The sequence below is a fragment of the Mus musculus genome, chromosome X, assembly GCF_000001635.26.
Source record: "Mus musculus strain C57BL/6J chromosome X, GRCm38.p6 C57BL/6J".
Classification (NCBI taxonomy): Eukaryota; Metazoa; Chordata; class Mammalia; order Rodentia; family Muridae; genus Mus; species Mus musculus.
The window spans coordinates 79451204-79471976 of NC_000086.7; the positions used below are offsets into that span (position 1 = coordinate 79451204).

The window sequence follows — 20773 nt, forward strand, 5'->3', positions numbered from 1 at the left end:
AAGAGAGAGAGGAAGGAAGGAAGGAAGGAAGGAAGGAAGGAAGGAAGGAAGGAAGGAAGGAAGGAAGGAAGGAAGGAAGAAAGAAAGAAAAACTATCTTTTTTTTTAAGTTTTTTTTTTTAAATATAAGTACACTGTTGCTCTCTTGAGACACACCAGAAGAGGACATCAGATCTAATTACAGATGTTTGTGAGCCACCATGAGGTTGCTGGGATTTGAACTCAGGACCTTTGGAAAAGCAGTCAGTGCTCTTAACTGCTTAGCCATCTCTCAAGCCCGAAGAAAAACTATCTTAAGGTCAAAAAATTCCAATTCATAAAGGTCTCATGTTATCCAAAGAAATTATAGTTTGGAATTTTTAATGAGTAACAAATTTAATTTGGCATAGTAATTTAATGAGGACTCTCTTTCTATCTGATATATAATGATAAAGAGATCTCACACCCATCAATATTTTTTCATTGACAATTAAACTCAGTATTAGATCTTTGCAGTATTTGACTTTCAGGAAAAGTAAATATGCATATATGATAAACAGCAAAACTAAAGCTTGTTGAGAGTATTATAGTTTGACGTATATAGAACAGTTTTCACTTAAATATTCTTAGAATATGGGCAGAAAAAATTTCATCAAGTATCTAAAATATTCAACATACTTAGAAATATTTACTTATAAATTATCCCTTTAGTAATTACATCCCTTTCCAGGAAATATTTTGAAAAAAAACTGACATTACTCCACTTTATTTTCACATCATTATGTTTTAATTGAATTTATATTTTGTTTAAATTTTCATAATAATCCCTTAATGGCAAATTGGTTGATTTTGTTTCTTCTAACTTTTTTGGAAAGAGTTAAATATGGATATATTTGTAATGGTAATCAGGGTACCAACTCATGCATTCATGATTTCATTCACATATAACGAAGTTGAGTAGTGACTTAATTTTCTACTATTTCAAATTTTTTAAAAAAATGAAAAAAAAAGTTTTTAACTTTTAGATGTTAAATGTAAATCTTTGACTAAGTATAACCCATTTGGTTGACTATTTCCTATTACATACCAGTAGCTTGAACAAAGCACGGTGGAATAAGTGGTGAGACTCTTGGCATCAAAACCTTTTGCTGTGACAAATATTCACAGTAGAGATCTGAAGCCTTAAAGGAATTAATAAGGACCGGAAAGCTAAAGTCATATGTTGCCACCTGTCAAGAGAAAAAAGACAAAAAGAATTATTTATAACTTTGAGGGTTTTAAATATTTTGTTTCACCAAAATAAACTTTTTGGTGAAAATAAAATTATCTTGCAGCATGAAAAATATTAATGAAACTAAAGGTATACTACTCCTCATGTCAAAAATATGTTGCTAAAACTATGAGGTAAATTGTTTTTTAAAGTGTCTGTTTATCAAAAATGAATCAAATATCCAAATTCGGGACCCAGTGGGGATGACATTAGCTGAAATACCCAACAAAGGGGATGGAGAACCTGTAGAGAACATATCCAGAAGTTAGACAAGGCCCCAGGTTAAGAGGTGAGGCTACCAACTCATTTCCAATATTTTCATAATTGCTCCTCTCTAAAAGAAATACAGGGACAAAGAGTGGAGCATAAACTGAAGGAAAGGCCATATAAAGACTACTCCACCTGGGAATCCATCCAATATGCAGACACCAAACCCAGACACTATTGCAGATGCCAAGAAGTGCTTGCTGACAGGAGCCTTATATAGCTGTGTCCTGAAAGGCTCTGCTAGTGCCTGACAAATACAGACGTGGTTGCTCACAGCCATCCATTGGACTGATCTCAGGGGCCCCCAATGGAGAAGTTATGGCAAGGAATGAAGGAGCTGAAAGGGATTGCAACCCCATAGGAAGAACAACATCAACCAACTAGATGCCCCAGAGCTGCCAGGGACTAAATCACCAATCAAGGAGAACCCAGAGCTCCAGCTGCATAAATAGCAGAGGATGGCCTTATCTGGCATCAATGGAAAGAGAGGTCTTTGGTCCTGTGAAAGCTCAATGCCCCAGTGTAGGGGAAGGCCAGGGCAGCGAAGTGGGAGTGAATGGGCAGGTGGAAGAGCACTCTCATAGAAGCAGTAGGAGGGAACATGGTTTAGGGGGTTTGCAGAGGGGAAACCAGGAAAGGGGATAACAGTTGAAATGTAAATAATTAAAATATTAAATAAAAATTAAAAAAATAAATAAGCTAAAATATAAAGAAAAATAGAAAAGTCTGTGATCCTTGGGTAGGCAAGGATTTCAAAATACTATACCAAATATATCATTCCTAAAAGAGAGAATGACTAATTTGTATCATAAAAAATTAAAAGTATCTATTCTGCTATAGATGTTAGAGAGCCAATAAAATGAGCCAAACACATTTCTCACCAAAATTCTAACTATATCAAAAATATACAAATAAGATTCTAATATCAATTATAAATTGGTCTGGATAATGAAAATGTAGGTAAAAGTGTAGGAAAGATATTTCATGGAAATTATGTACATAGCGGAACATTAGCATAAGCAAAGATGTGTTACATCAAACATTACGGAAATGGAAACTGAAATCATAGGATGTGTCCCAGTGAGATGACTCGGAATATTATTGCTTGCTGCCAAACCTCTTGACTTTAGCTCACTCCCCAGGACCCACAATACAAGTGGAGGGAGAGAGCTGACTCCTGCTGGTTGTTCTATGAACTACACACACACCACAAAACCCTCTCACTATGAATAAATGTAAAGAAAACGAAAAAAATCAGGAGATACCATTTCTCATCTATACAATTGCTTAAACAAAAGTTAACAATACTCAATGCTACTAAAGTTATTATGCAGACTCACCACACACAGACACACAAACTACTTTCCAATGTTTCCTTAATAAGTTTCAAGAGGGAATCAGTGGGGAAAAACAAAAAACAACCAAACGAAAAAATGCACATATTTTAAACTTAGAGAAGAAAAGCCCCTAAGATCGTGATAACAAAGATGGTACTTAAGAACATATCCAGCTTATGCTATACTCTACTCAGCATCCTCATACAATGAGCATCCATTCAGAACTGATGAATCACATTACCCTGCTTATGCAAAACAGATGGATTTTCATTTTGAGTTTATTTAACTGTATCTGACCATACCATTGCCAATTCCATCTCCTGTCATGGAACCTTATATGAGCAAACTGTTCTCGTAACAGAATTGAGAAAAAAAAAACAGAAATGTGTTACTTTAATAGCCATTTAAAAACACTCATTCCCATGACACTCTATTCTTGTAATAGTATTTGCAAACACATCAAGGAGTAAACTAATTAAAGATACATTCTTATTTTTTTAAGTTGGAATAAATTACACGACTATATTGTGTGAATTTCCTTATAAGACTGCAATCAACAAATATTTCAGAACATTTACAAATTAAAGCATTAAACAAACTATAAATATATAATTTACCTTAACTCTATAATCAAGTTCTAGCATCCTTACAGAGGTTCAACATAAACTTAAAGAAACAGATGTACACTTTTTTATTGTTAATAATGTTTAGTAAAAATATATTGTGTATATACTCACTCAACAACTTTATGCAATTAAAACTGGATTGCTAGTCCTGTTTCTAATTTTTGGTGATATATAATGTCTATATTAGAGTTTCTGTTGTTTGATAAAACACCGTTACTAAAAGGAACTTGGGAAGAAAAGGGTTTATTTCAGCAAATAGCTCCACATCACAGTTCATCACTGAGGGAAGTCAGAAAAGGAACCTGGAGGTAGGAGCTGATGCAGAGGTCTTGGAAGAGAACTACTTACTGGTTTTCTTTACCTGGCTTATTGAGTTCCCTTTATCGTGTACAACACAGGGGTGGTATCACCCACAGTGATCTGCGCCCTATAACATCAATCATCAATAAAGAAAACACACTAAAGACCTGTCCACATGTCAGGCTGGCAGTGGTATTTTATCAATTTAGGTCCTCACTTCCAAAATAAAACTAACTTGTGTCAACTTGATATAAAACTAGCTAGCACACTTAAGTAAAATAATTTTATGAATATATTCATTGTAGAAAAAAATAAATGAAGATTTATTTAAAAATATACAAGCAGTTTAAACAAAACGGGGAAGATGGCTCATTGGTAAAGTGTTCATTGTACAAGCATATCCACATAAGTCTGGATCTCCAGCCCTCACTTAAAAACCAGATGTGGAGTACATAAGTGAAAGCCCAGCAATAAGGAATATCAGACAGAAGGAATGGTACTGCTGGCTGGCCTAAATAGATGAACTCCAGGTTCAGTGAGCAATCTCTTTTAAAAAAAAATGTTTTATACTTCTTTATTTTGTGTATACGAATATTTAGCCTTCATGTATGAAGTGAATCATCTGTGTGTCTGGTGTCCATGGAAGCAAGAAGAGTTCGTTTGATTCCCTAGAACTTGAGTTAGAGATGTTTGTAAGCAACCACATTGGTGTTGATAACAGGACCAGCAAGTACTCAAAACTGTTGAGCATATCATCTCTCTAGTACCTATGAGTGATCGCTCTTAAATAACATTAAGCATGTTTTTTAAAGTCACAAAGAAATATTATTTTGTAAGCTTAATTAAAATACCTATATGGGGATATATGTATATGTGTGTATGCACACACACAAATGTATATGTGTATAAAAATGAAAATATACATATCACGCACATGCAAAGAGAACAAGAGAAAGTAAGAGCAGTGGAGAATGGATGGAGAAAAATTAAATCAAATCATGCAAGGTGGGGCTGCAATGCACCTCCTAAGAGCCATATACTAACAGAAATCTTAATACCAGGTAAGGGGAAATTCTTGTCAAGTTCTTGTCCAGAGAATGACCAAGAGATCCTCCAAAATAACAAATTATTGTCATTGCCCTTGGTTTCCTACCAGAACATGAAGGTAAAAATTCTATTGCTGAAGACACCATACATTTCAGACAGAGAATCTGGAGGAATAGAGCTGGAACCCAGATGCCCCTCAACATAGGAATGGATACAAAAGATGAGGTACATTTACACAATGGAGTACTACTCAGCTATTAAAAGGAATGAATTTATGAAATTCCTAGGCAAATGGTTGGACCTGGAGGGCATCATCCTGAGTGAGGTAACACAATCACAAAAGAACTCAAATGATATGTACTCACTGATAAGTGGATATTAGCCCAGAAACTTAGTATACCCGAGATATAATATACAATTTGCAAAACACACGAAACTGAAGAAGAACGAAGACCAAAGTGTGAACACTTTGAACCTTCTTAGAATTGGAAACAATCACCCATGGAAGGAGTTACAGAGACAAAGTTTGGAACTGAGACAAAAGGACGAACCATCTAGAAACTGCCATATCCAGGGATCCATCCCATAATTAGCCTCCAAACGATGACACCATTGCATACACTAGCAAGCGTTGGCTGAAAGGACCCTGATCTAGCTGTCTCTTGTGAGACTAGGCCGGGGCCTAGCAAACACATAAGTGGATGCTCACAGTCAGCTATTGGATAGATCACAGGGCCCTCAATGAAGGAACTAGAGAAAGTATCCAAGGAGCTAAAGAAATCTGCAACCCTGCAGGTGCAACAACATTATGAACTAACCAGTACCTCGGAGCTCTTGACTCTAGCTGCATATGTATCAAAAGATGGCCTAGTCGGCCATCACTGGAAAGAGAGGCCCATTGGACACGCAAACTTTATATGCCCCAGTACAGGGGAATTCCAGGGCCAAAAAGTGGGAATGGGTGGGTAGGGGAGTGGGGGGGGCATGGGGGACTTTTGGGCTAGCATTGGAGATGTAATTGAGGAAAATACGTAATTAAAAAAAAAATATATCCTCCTGGAAGATAAGCTCTCATTGTAACAAATGGTACTATGAATGCTGCTAAGAGAGAAAAGCAATCCCAAGGTAAAGCCTACTAACTACAGTAAGGACTAGCCCAGTATGATACCAATGATGGAATAGTGGCACTACGTTCACAGGGGTAACCAATAGCTGTCTAATTGGACTTAACGTAGGTTTAATGGGAAGGAATTCCTGCCTGGTATTGTAAACATAGCCAAGTACCTATGGCTGGAGAGGTAATAGAACCTAGAAGTGAAATTACTAAGTTCCATTTTCCTAAACTAATATACCATCTAACTATATTTCAAATACTTATACATACAGATGAATGTAACTCTCAGACCTCATCAAAGCCTTTCTCAGCTGGTATAGGCAACTACAATAAACCATACCAAGTCAAAGTCCAGAGAATAAGTGACTATAGTGGTGTCCCAGCCTCCCATGTGTTACATCAACAATGCCATCAAAATACATAAGGCTCACAGAATACTGTGAATGAGGGGGTGGAAAGATTGTAAGTATCACACAACCAGTATGGCTGCTGAATAGTAACCTCTAGATATGACAGGCAAATTGCACCTATAATATCTAAACAATATGGTGTACTAAACCCACATAATGACAATACAAGCTGACATATTACTTACTGTAAAGAGTGAGCAATTATTATACTTTTTATATAGTAAATCATTTTCTATACTCACAGGGCACAAAAAATTAATTGAGCTATACTCTTTGTTTTGTTTTTTACTTTTGATCTATCAACCTTATGCTCTGGTTGTGAAAAATAAGCTCTGTCCATATCACTTATATATCAGAAAACTGGAAGAAAAGCATACTGCAGCTTATGTGTTAGTAATATCCCTTTTGTATAAAGGGTTTTTCTGTTGTATTGATTGTTTTTTTCAGTTTTAAATTATCCCTGAACATCACCCCAACAATATAAATTATCATAGAAACAGCATCTTTTAATTGTTCACAACATATTTTAGGGGATTTCAGATAATGAATCCAAGAAGCACATTCTAATATAATTACAAAGTAAAAGGTAGCTTGAATGTAAGTGCTTTTCTTGTTAGCTTCAACCTATCATTCCTTGACAACATACCATACTTCAAACTTGATACTAAATATAGCAAGACAACAAATCAGACTTCCCTATGAATTAGACATAACTAGTAATTATAATACTGAATTAAAAGTTAAAGCTAGGCATAGTCACTCATCCGAATCAGAAGTGCTCAAAACAGAACTCATGTGATATCTGGTAGATTCTTAAATATTATTCTGTAATTCTACTATTCTTCAATAATATGAGTAACAAAGAGCTGAACTTACTTCTACCGGAGAAAATGTTATGCCACATTCTGCAGATGTGCCTTCTTCTACCTCTATTGCATACATATAAGGACCTTCCACATTTTTGCACTCCCCTATAAAAGAAGAAAGTCCATACATAAAACCTATCCATATATATATGCATATACACACACACACATATATATATGATTATTATTTAATAAGAATCTTAAGGAATCATTATAATATTCATAGCAATCAAAATGCAACTACTGAAATACCTAGAGGTAAAGCTACATAAAAATTCTAATTTTGATACTAAATTTTATATTCAAATATGCAACATAGAACAAGAAAGTAAACCAAAAAAAGAAAAAAGAAATTCTCCCAAAGTTCAATGAATATACTGATATTCTGAAGAAAGTGGAAAGGTATCGAGAGCAAGATAAAGCAACTGACTTAGTCCTAGGTTGCAGAACAGCTAAGAAATAGCCTTGTAATAAATGAAAAGCAGGGAAGACCCAAGTTTTATTTTCTAACCTGAAAATTCCAAATTCACAAAGAGTACACAAATTACTTCAACTATTCATCATTCATTTTTGAGAAGAGACTTGAAATTTCTTTTCACAAATATACACATGTATATAAGTACACGTGGTGAATTAGTATTAACTATGGCCATCCTACAATAAAATACGTCTCAAGGAATATTTTTTCATTGAGATATCATAATAAGAAACAATCACAGAAAAACCAATCTTGTCAAACTGGAATTATTTCAAAAATAAATGTATTAGGTAAAGATACAAATGTCACAGAAAACTCAATTGGTAAAAGATCAAATGGAAGTTGCAGTGGATTTACTTTTCTTAGACTAAAAAATTTATAAAATCTAGTTTGTTCATTAGTTAACTTACTAAGCCCTGGAATAATAATTTTAATTGTCCCTATCTGGAAATCTGGAAATCAAATTAGGTAAGATCCACCCCACCCATCTTCTCAATCAAATTCACATATCCTTGGTATGATAGGCAAACCACAAAAGAAATAATCACTGTAGACTAATACTAAACCTTTTGTGGCCCGTAAAAGTATACAGAATATACCAATATGAAACAGGAAAGAATAGCTAACTAAGACAGACACATATCTATAAAATAAGATAGTTATGCTAAATCAATATTTAGAAGCAAATATAAAATATATACATAATAATACAGCTTGTGAAGTAAATATTTCCTGGTATGTTTTTATTTACATAATTATAACTTTATACTATGTTCACAGTAACAGAATAGTCAACTTTACTAAACAAAAAGTATAAATATGGTATTGAACCTTATGAGATATGGACTCAATTAATGTAAAAAACAAAACACATGTACACAGAGCATATTACTACTTGGAAGAATATGATTATTGTTATAATAAAGAGAAAAAGCAAATTTAATATCATATAATTAACAGGAGTGTAAGTGAGACTATCAGTGATCCACAGGACAGAGAAACATAGAACCAGTTTATAAAAGACAGTGAGATCTCAACAACCATAGAAAAGAAGGATGTGTCATTCTAGGAGAATGGAAATTCAGTACTGATGAGATGCATGATATAGTATGGCTCCAGAAAACAATCTATGGTGAGTGCAATGACCAGTAACTACAATGACATGGTGGAGTCATGCATCAATATATGTTAATATTACTTCTCCCATAATTTACTCTATAAAAGCAGGGCAGTGGTGGCACATGTCTTTAATCCCAGCACTTGGGAGGCAGAGGCAGGCAGATTTCTGAGTTAGAAATCAGCCTGGTCTACAGAGTGAGTTCCAGGACAGCCAGGGATACACAGAGAAACCCTTGGAAAGCAGGGTGGGGGGAGGGTATAATGGATTTTTAGGATAGCATTTGAATTGTAAATGAAGGAATATCTAATAAAAATTGAAAAAAGTTACTCTGTAAAAATTATTCAAAGGATCATGTTGGATCAATAAGATGTCAAAGACGTTTATATCATAAAATATTCATAATAAGATAACTTTCGGAATAGTTTAAGGAAATGTTTTTTAACCCTTTATTAAAATGAAGAAAATTATTTGTTTTCTTTTTGTAGCCTGTTGCTGAGAAACACTGTTATTAGGAAAAGAAAAGAAAAGAAAAGAAAAGAAAAGAAAAGAAAAGAGAAGAGAAGAGAAGAGAAGAGAAGAGAAGAGAAGAGAAGAGAAGAGAAGAGAAGAGAAGAGAAGAGAAGAGAAGAGAAGCGAAGCGAAGCGAAGCGAAGCGAAGCGAAGCGAAGCGAAGCGAAGCGAAGCGAAGAGAAGAGAAGAGAAGAGAAGAGAAGAGAAGAGAAGAGAAGAGAAGAAAAGGACAGGACAGGACAGGACAACACAGGACAAGACAAGACAAGACAAGACAAGACAAGACAAGACAAGGAAAAGAAAAGAAAAGAAAAGAAAAGAAAAGAAAAGAAAAGAAAAGAAAAGAAAAGAAAAGCTTTTAAAGTAGAGAAATTCCTGACTGAGGAGAAAGATTTAAAAGCATGCATGCATTTGAAAAGATCAAGTAGTCTTTACCCCAGGAATGCAGGGATGGTTAAATATATGGAAATCCATCAGAGTAAGCCACTATATAAACAAACTCAAAGACAAGAAACCACATGATCAGCTCATTAGATGCTGAAAAAGCATTTGACAAAATCCAACAACCCTTTATGATAAAAGCCTTGGAATGATCAGGAATTCAAGGCCCATACCTAAACATAATAAAAGCAATCTACAGCAAACTAGCAGCCAAAATCAAAGTAAATGGAAGAGAAATTTGAAGCAATCCCACTAAAATCAGAGACCAGACAAGGCTGCCTACTGTCTGCCTATCTATACAATATAGTATTTGAAGTCATAGCCAGAGCAACTAGACAACAAAAAAGTCAAAGGGATGCAAATTGGAAAGGAAGAAGTCAAATATCACTATTTGCAGATGATATGATAGTATACTTACATGACCGGAATAAATCCACCAGAGAACTCCTAAACCTGATAAACAACTTCAGCAAAGTGGCAGGATATAAAATTAACTCAAACAAATCAGTAGCCTTCTTCTACTCAAAGGATAAACAGGCTGAGAAAGAAATTAGGAAAACAACACCCTTCACAATAGTCACAAACAATATAAAATATCTTGGTGTGACTCTTAGCCACACAAGTAAAACATCTGTACAACAAGAACTTCAAGTCTCTGAAGGAAGAAATCGAAGAAGACTTCATAAGATGGAAAGATCTCCTATGCTCATGGATTGGCAGGATTACTATAGTAAAAATGGCCATCTTGCCAAAAGCAATCTACAGGTTCAATGCAATCCCCATCAAAATTCCAACATAATTCTCATAGAGTGAAAAAGAGCAATTCTAAAATTTATTTGGAATAACAAAAAACCCAGGATAGTTGAAACTATTCTCAACAATAAAAGAACTTCTGGGGACATCACCATCCCTGACATCAGGCTGTATCACAGAGCAATAGTGATACAAGAAACTGCATGGTATTGGTACAGAGATGGGGGGTAGATCAATAGAACAGAACCGAAGACCCAGAGATGAACCCACACACCTATGTTTACTTAATATTTGACAAAGGAGCTAAAAATATCCGGTGGGAAAATGTCAGCATTTTCACAAAATGGTGCTGTTTCAACTGGCAGTTAACATGTAGAAGAATGCAAAATGATTCATTCTTATCTGCTTGTGCAAAGCTCAGGTCCAAATGGATTGAAGTCATCCTCCACATAAAACTAGATACACTGAAACTAATAGAAGAGAAAGTGGGGAAGAGCCTCTAAGACATGGGCACAGGGGAAATTTTCCTGAGCAGAACACCAATAGCTTATGCTCTAATATCAGGAATTGACAAATGGGACCTCATAAAATTGCAAAGCTTCTGTAAGGCAAAGGACACTGAATAGGACAAAATGGCAAACAACAACTTGGGAAAAGATCTTTACCCATTCTACATCCAACAGAGGGATAATATCCAATATATAAAAAGAACTCAAGAAATTAGACTCCAGAGAATCAAATAACCCTATTAACAATTGGGTACAGAGCTAAACAAAGATTCCTCAAAGGAGGGATATCGAATGTCCAGGAAGCACTTAAAAAAGTATTCAACATCCTTAGTCAACAGAGAAATGCAAATCAAAACAACCCTAAGATTCCACCTTACACCAGTCAGAATGGGTAAGATCAAAAATTTACATGACAGCAGATGCTAGCTAGTATATAGAGAAAGTGGAATGCTCCTCCATTGTTAGTGGGACTACAACCTGGTACCACCACTCTGGAAATCAATCTGGCAGTTCCTCAGAAAATTGGACATAGTACTACCTGAGGACCCAGCTATACCACTCCTGGGCATATATCCAAAAGATGCTCCAACATGTATTAAAGATACATGCTCTACTATGTTCATAGCATCCTTATTTATAATACCCAGAAGCTGAAAAGAATCTACAGAAAATGTGGTACATTTACACAATGGAGTACTACTCAGCTATTAAAAACAATGAATTCATGAAACTCTTAGGCAAGTGAGGTAACCCAGTCACAAAAAGAACACACATGGTATGCACTGACTAGTAAGTGGACATTAGCTCAAAAGCTTAGAATATGCAAGATACAATTGAGAGACCACATGAAGCTCAAGAAGAAAAGTGTGGATCCAAAGTGTGGATGCTTCAGTTCTTCTTAGAAGGGGGAACAAAATACTCAAGGGAGGAAATACAGAGACAAAGTGTGGAGCAGAGACTGAAGGAAAGGCCATTCAGAGACTGTCCTACCTGGGGATCGAGCCCATAAACTGATACCAAACCCAGACACTATTGTGAATGCCAAGAAGTACTTCCTCATAATACAGGTGTCTCCTGAGAGGCTCTGCCAGAGCTGGACTTATAAAGAGGCGCATACTGGCAGCCAACCATTGGACTGAGCATGGGGTCAAAATGGAGGAGTTAGAGAAAAGACTGAAGGAGCGGAAGGGGTTTGCAACCCCATAGGAAGAACAACAATGTCAACCAAGCAGACCCCCCAGAGCTGCCAGGGGCTAAACCACCAACCAAAGAGTTCACATGGAGGGACCCATGGCTCCAACCACATATGTAGCAGAGGATGGCCTTGTTGGGCATCAATGGCAGGAGAGGCTCTTGGTCCTGTGAAGGCTTGATGTTGCAATGTAGGAGAATGCCAGCACGAGGAGTGGGAGTGCTAGGTGGGTAGGGGAACACCCTCATAGAAGCAGGGGGAGGGAGGATGTTATAGGGGGTTTCTGGAAGGGAAAATGAGAAAGGGCATAACATTTGAAATGTAAATAAATAAAATATCCAATAGAAAATTTTGAAGAAAAAAAAAAGAATATAGTGTGTCCTGAAGAAAGGCTTGAATTAAGTGGTAACTAGACTATGGGAAGAAAAGCACTTTGCCAGGTAGCTTCTCAAAAATTTCCCTTAAAGAATTGCTCATTCTGGGTATGCAGGATAAAGTGTCAAAAAGGCTAAAAATTGGTTCAAAATATATATTTTAGTAAATGTATAGAAATTTTATGTATATTCCCATCAGTCAGCTGTGATCTCATTATAGACAACTAAATCTGACACTCAGTGTGACTGTTTAATTATGTGTTGAGTCCAGCATTCAATTAACTATGAACTGAACTCTCAGCCACTTGATCCTAAGGTCAAAAACCAGAAATGATTAGAAATCCCTTCCTTCTCCTTCATATACAAATCGAGTGTGTCATTAGGTCACATATTTTCTCATTTATTTTTATTTGTACTCTCTTCTTTCCCATTGCCAGTCCCCCTGCCTGTGTCCAGAGCTATCACCACTTCTCACTTTTGAGGTCACTGTGTCCATCTCCCTATCTACACCTCAGCACCTTCTAAATTAAGAGCCAAAATGAAAGAGCAAGCCTAATTATGCCATTGCCTATATATACACCTTTAATAGTGTTGTTTAACCTCTAAGTTAAAAGTCAAGGAAAGTGTAAAATACTACCACTTGAGAGGAAGAGACAGGTGGATCCCTGTAAGTTTGAAGCAAACTTGATCCATATGACGAGGTCCAAGCTAGGCAGGCTAAATAGTGAGACCCTTTGTCCAAAGGAATGGAGAAGAGAGGAAAGAAAAGGAGAGGAAAATAAAGGAGAGGAAAAGAGAATAGGAAGGAAGGAAACAAAGAAAAGGGGGGGGGAAGAAATTCCACAAAGGTACCTTTATAACCTTGTTCTCAGGCTCCAACTACTAATCACACTAACAGCCTTACTAGGACCTTTCTCTCATTCCTTCACATATACCCTTGTATATATTCTCTCAATTCCTTCAGTTGTATAGTAGGTATCAATGAATACATTTTCTAACTGAGTCTAGACTAGGTTTTCTCTAATATATACTCCTTTAACAACATGTGAGGAACTATCTTGAAGTATCAATCATGTTACATGGTAATATTCGAATTTTTAATTTACCTCAGTTACTGCTATAAGTAGTCATCGTTTGTCACTTAGATCTAATATGAATATTTCTTGGGTTTACTCTATTTTGACTCCCTTAAAACAAGTTAGTCAAGCTTACTTGCTACTTCCCCTGATACAGTTCCACCATAGAATGTACCAGCAAAACAGTCCAAACTAGGAGATAAGAGAAAGTCAAACATGTATCCTCCCCCCTCAGAGCCTCAGTTGGAGTTCTGGCAACAGCTCCATTGCTTTGTCACTATAGTACTTGTTAGATACCTCATTGTCCATGATTTCACCTCCTGCTAGATCACCAATATACTCTTTCCTTTTGCTGTCTCAGGATTAGAGATAACAGCAGCTTCCAACAACTTTTTGTTTCTTTTAATACTGCTCTAGACTCCATACATAATTCATTTTCTAAACTATATTTAGTAAAATCCTTTGAATGATTTATGGTTGTCACTGAAATTCTGACACATAACCCTACTGTTCACTTCTTAAGAACATAGAAAATGGCTTAGTTTCCTTATAGAGTTAGTCTGATATTTAGGCTGTAAATGAGATTTATCAAATATTTACTGATTAAGAACTACCTAAGTTACTTAGAAGAACATGTTTCTGTAAGGGTTTAAATAACAAGCATTCTATACTTTGTGAGACATAATTTCTGAACCAACTCTTCAATTCTGCCATTGTAGCATGAACGCAACCATAAACAATATGCAAGTTCAAATAAAATTCTGCCCATGAGACTTAGTTTGCCAACTCCTGAAGTAAAAGGATATGATGAGTTCATAAAGTAAGCCAAAATAAACATGACTCCTAACACATAAGTAAAGACTCCTGAAACATAAGTAAACACAGAGAAAAGACTAAAAATAATTTTCAGAATATAATTAACAATGATATTTCACTTATAACATAAACAGTTATGTACCTTATTTACAATTATGATATAATTAATATATGTCATTATGTAACATATTATCAAAATATTCTAATATTATAATACATATATTTAAAGAAATAAAATCAAGAGAAATTTTAGACAATAAATTCCATTGTCATATGTTTTTGATTACTATACCTTAAACAATTTAAAACTACTTTGTTTTATAATATATATAAGACATATACCTGCATTTCCCTTAAAATCCATTGCAAAAAGTGGAAATTCCTTTAGGTTGAACTCCACTCTGGCACGTGTCACACCTCTGTTTTTTATTATAAATGGAATAATTTCTGTAGTGCCAACATAGGTACCGCTAAAATTAAATGTGCTCTAAAAATAAAAAGAATAATAATTAGAAAGTGTAATAGTATAACTATACTTACTGATATGTATAGTCAGATTTATAGTTTTATACTTATCAAGATTAACTGCCAAAAATATCTCTCTAAAGTTTTATCTTCCTCTTCCTACATATCTTATATGTAAAATACAAAAACACAGTAATCCTGCTCCACTTTTTCAAACTATTTATTAGATTATAGCTGCATAATAACTATAGCTAGTTACTGTTACTTTGTTTCTAGACTTTAAGTTTCTCAAGTCATTCCCTTCAATAACTAAGTTACAAACTTCCTCTTATATTTGGCCTTCCTTCATTAATAGCAGGACAAGGTTCAATCTCACCAACAGTACTCAAAAGGTTGTTCAAGTCTTTTAGTGCCTCATAGTTTAGCCTCATTTAAGCCATTTCTCATTCCAATATTAATATTAATATTAGTAACTTAATATTTACCCTTGTGTTTCTTAATCCTGGTGTCTGTACTGCCAGGAAGACACTTCTCTACAATGTAATTGCCTGACAAAGTGATGTGTCCATTAAAAGGTAAGATAAATTACACCATAGAAAGGATAACTTATTCCTTATACTAATTTGCCTTTTTATGTCACAATATCTGTTCAGATATCTGATTCTCCTAATGAAACACAACATTGATTTTCATATACATTCATGCGTGCATGTGTTCTTGTGTATGTCCAGGTTTAAATGAACATTGGGTGCTTAATGAGTGTATGTAAACTCTAGCTCATAAACAAAGTACATGTCTTTATCATAAAATCAATTCCTCAGCAAAAGAAGCACACAGAACATTAAAGGGATGCAGTGGCAAGAGTATGGTAAAATGGAGTACAATACTTCATTAATATCAACCTATTTTACACATGTTTTTTTGAAAATTTTAAAATGTATAATAAATGTTGTTTTCTAAATATACAAACATTACTTTTATTATTCCTCCATTATATAATCATTTGGCTAAAATTCCTAACTATTAAGATACAAACTCAGTGCAGTAACTCTTACTACTGAGATTCTAAATGTATTTTTCAGATGCCATATTAGTACCGTTACTATCATTATTACTGAGAAATGATTTTGATATGAAATAAAGGCTTGTGTCTAATTTGTATTCACTCACTCTACTGACTATTACAGTTACAAGCAAATGACTAAAATTGATGAGTAAGTTATTTTTAAAAGATAGCTACATATCAAAACTTGAAAATAATAGGGCATATTGATTAACAAAGATAAATATAAAGAGATAGAAGTCATTCTATTTTATAGTAATTTGTAAAATGTGCCCCAAAATGGATTTGATATGAGGAAATAGAGTAATATAAAGCTTCAGTGTTCAATATTTTTCCATAGTATATATCATACTAAAGGAAAACACACTTTAGCTTTTATATGACTTAATTGTCTTTTATTCTTGTTATTGAAGTAGATTTTCTATACATAATACATCCTGCTTATGTCTTCCCTCCATCTACTCTCCCGAGTTCCTCCCTATCTCCCATCCAATCTGGATACATCCTTTTTCTATCTCTCATTAGAAAATAAGAAAGTATTTATGGAATAATAATATAATAAAATATAATAACAAATTATATTAAGATAAAAATAGAGACATCTTGGATCGTGGACTCCACCTAGACTACTCTGCACAGGTGAGAGTGTGGACTACAGAAGCTAATAGCTTCTGGGACTGGAGGTAGCCACAGAGCTTCTGAGGCAGCACCCTTTTCGGGCTCCAGACATCCGGGCACCTTCCCTGCCAGAGGATAGGTGTCTGCTCGACCCAGGAGGGCTTTGCCTGAGCATCTACGGGAGACATCGTGGCTCCCCGACTCCACCTAGACTAGTCTGCACAGGTGAGAGTGTGAACTACAGAAGTTAACAGCTTCTGGGACAGATCCTGTTTCTGGCCTTCATCTTCTGCCAGGAGGGAAGTCTGAACGCCGGATATCTGTGCACCTTCCCAGAAAGAGGAGACCCTGCCTTCAGAGAGTGCTCTGACCACTGAAACTCAGGAGAGAGCTAGTCTCCCCAGTCTGCTGGTAGAGAATAACAGAATTGCGAGAGGAACAATCTCTAACCAGAGACAACTATAACAACTGACTCCAGAGTGTACCAGATGGCGAAAGGCAGACATAAGAATATTACAAACAAAAACCAAGACCACTCACCATCATGAGCACCCACTACTCCCACCTCAGCCAGTCCAGGCCACCCCAACTCACCAGAAAACCTAGACCCAGATTTAAAGGCATACCTGATAATGATGGTAGAAGACATCAAGAAGGTCTTTAATAACTCGCTTAAATAAATATAGGAGAACACTGCTAAAGAGTTGCAAGTCCATATAGAGAAACAGGAAAACACATCCAAACAGATGATAAAATGAAGAAAACCATACGAGACCTAAAAAGGGAAGTAGACACAATAAAGAAAACCCAAAGTGAGGCAACACTGGAGATAGAAACCCTAAGAAAGAAATCTGGAACCATAGATGCGAGCATCAGCAACAGAATACAAGAGATGGAAGAGAGAATCTCAACTGCAAAAGATTCCATAGAGAACATCAGCACAACAATGAAGGAAAATACAAAATGCAAAAAGATCCTAATTCAAAACATCCAGGAAATCCAGTGAGAAGATGAGAAGACCAAACCTACAGATAATAGAAGATGAGAATGAAGATTTTCAACTCAAAGGGCCAGTAAATATCTTCACCAAAATTATAGAAGAAAACTTCCCAAGCGTAAAGAAAGAGATGCCCATGAACATACAAGAAGCCTACAGAACTCCAAATAGACTGGACCAGAAAAGAAATTCCTCCTGACACATAATAATCAGAACAACAAATGCACTAAATAAAGATAGAATATTAAAAGCGGTAAGGGAAAAAGTTCAAGTAACATATAAAGGCAAACCTATCAGAATTACACCAGATTTTTCACCAGAGACTATGAAAGCCAGAAGATCCTGGACAGATGTTATACAGACACTAGGAGAACACAAATGCCAACCCAGGCTACTATACCCAGCCAAACTTTCAATTACTATAGATGAAGAAACCAAAGTATTCTGCAACTGAACCAAATTCACACATTATCTTTCCACGAATCCAGCCCTTCAAAGGATAATAAGAGAAAAAGAACATACAAGGACGGAAACCACATACTAGAAAAAACAAGAAATTAATCCTTCACCTAACCTAAAAGAAGACAGCCACAAGAACAGAATGACAACTCTAACAACAAAAATAATAGGAAGCAACAATTACTTTTCCTTAATATCTCTTAATATCAATGGACTCAACTCCCCAATAAAAAGATATAAACTAACAGACTGGCTACACAAACAGGACCCAACATTTTGCTGATACAGGAAACCCATCTCAGGGAAAAAGACAGACACTACCTCAGAATGAAAGGCTGGAAAAAAATTTCCAAGCAAATGGTCCGAAGAAACAAGCTGTAGTAGCCATTCTAAATCTAATAAATTCCACTTCCAACCCAAAGTCATCAAAAAAGACAAGGAGGGGCACTTCATACACATCAAAGGCAAAATCTTCCAAGAGGAACTCTCAATTCTGAATATCTATGCTCCGAATGCAAGGGCAGCCACATACATTAAAGAAACTTTGGTAAGCTCAAAGCACACTTTGTACCTCACACAATGATAGTGGGAGACTTCAACACAGTACTTTCACCAATGAACAGATCATGGAAACAGAAACTAAACAGGGACACAGTGAAACTAACAGAAGTTATGAAACAAATGGATCTAACAGATATATCTACAGAACATTATATCCTAAAACAAAAGGATATTCCTTCTTCTCAGCACCTCATGGTACCTTCTCCAAAACTGACGACATAAATGGTCACAAAACAAGCCTCAACAGATACAAAAATATTGAAATTGTCCCATGAATCCTATCAGCTCACCATGGACTAAGGCTGATCTTCATATAAAACAATAAATAATAGAAAGCCAACATACACGAAGAAACTGAAAAACACTCTTCTCAATGATACCTTGGTCAAGGAAAGAATAAAGAAAGAAATTAAGGACTTTTTAGAGTTTAATGAAAACAAAGCCTCAATATACCTAAACTTACTGGACACAATAAAAGCAGATCTAAGAGGAAAACTCATAGCTCTGAGTGCCGCCAAACAGAAACTAGAGAGAGCACACACTAGCAGCTTGACAACACACCTAAAAGCTCTAGAATGAAAGGAAGCAAATTCACCCAAGAGGAGTAGAGGCAGGAAATAAACTCAGGGGCAAAATCAACCAAGTGGAAACAAGAAGAACTATTCAAAGAATCAACCAAACAAGGAGCTGGTTCTTTGAGAAAATCAACAAGATAGATAAACCCTTAGCCAGACTCACTAGAGGGCACAGGGAAAGCATCCTAATTAACAAAATCAGAAATGAAAAGGGAGACATAACAACGGATCCTAAAGAAATACAAAACACTATCAGATCCTTCTACGAAAGACTATACTCAACAAAACTGTAAAACATGGAAGAAATGGACAAGTTTCTAGACAGATATCAGGTACCAAAGTTAAATAAAGATCAGGTTAATGATCTAAACAGTCCTATATCCCCTAAAGGAATAGAAGCAGTCATTAATAGTCTCTGAACCACAAAAAGCCCAGGACCAGATAGGTTTAGTGCAGAGTTCTATCAGACCTTCAAAGAAGATCTAATCCCAGTTCTTCACAAACTATTCCACAAGATAGAAGCAGAAGGTACTCTACCCAACTCATTCTATAAAGCCACAATTACTCTGATACCTAAAGCACAGAGAGATCCAACAAAGATAGAGAACTTCAGACCAATTTCCCTTAGGAATATCGATGCAAAAATCCTCAATAAAGTTCTCGCCAACCGAATCCAAGAACACATCAAAACAATCATCCATCCTGAACAAGTAGGTTTCATCCCAGGGATGCAGGGATGGTTCAATAGATGGAAATCCATCAATGTAATCCAGTATATAAACAAACTCAAAGACAAAAAGCACATGATCATCTCCTTAGATGCTGAGAAAGCATTTAACAAACTCTAACACCCATTCATGATAAAAGTCTTGGAAAGATCAGGAATTCAAGGTCCATACCTAAACATGATAAAAGCAATCTACAGCAAATCAGTAGCCAACATCAAAGTAAATGGAGAGAAACTGGAAGCAATCCCAATAAAATCAGGGACTAGACAAGGCTGTCCACTCTCTCCCTACCTATTCAACACTATACTTGAAGTCCTAGCCAGAGCAATTAGACAACAAAAGGAGATCAAGGGGATACAAATTGGAAAAGAAGAAGTCAAAATATCACATTAAACAGAAGATATGATAGTATATATAAGTGACCCTAATAATTGCACCAGAGAACTCCTAAGCCTCATAAACAGCTTCAATGAAGTAGCTGGATATAAAATTAACTGAAACAAGTCAAGGACCTTTCTCTACACAAAGGATAAACAGGCTGAGAAAGAAATTAGGGAAACAATACCCTTCTCAATAGTCACAAGTAATATAAAATTCCTTGGCATTACTCTAACTAAGGAAGTGAAAAATCTGTATGATAAGAACTTCAAGTCTCTGAAGAAAGAAATTAAAGAAGATCTCAGAAGATGTAAAGATCTCCCATGCTCATGGATTGGCAGGATAAATATAGTAAAAATGGCTATCTTGCCAAAGGCAATCTGCAGATTCAATGCAATCACCATCAAAATTCCAGCTCAATTCTTCATTGAATTAGAAAGGGCAA

The 20773-nt window shown here is 35.7% G+C and overlaps 1 protein-coding gene across 2 annotated transcripts in view; it reads right to left on the reverse strand.

Annotated features, from left to right (window-relative positions):
- Cfap47 (cilia and flagella associated protein 47) overlaps positions 1-20773 on the reverse strand; it is a 250794-nt gene that overhangs the window by 184646 nt on the left and 45375 nt on the right. For both annotated transcript variants that reach the window (NM_001368718.2, XM_030251473.1), the window contains 3 exons: positions 14827-14971; positions 7226-7320; positions 1066-1207 (listed from right to left, as the gene is read on the reverse strand). In NM_001368718.2, the coding sequence (NP_001355647.2) occupies positions 1066-1207; positions 7226-7320; positions 14827-14971 (382 nt within the window). The remainder of the gene's footprint in view (positions 1-1065; positions 1208-7225; positions 7321-14826; positions 14972-20773) is intronic.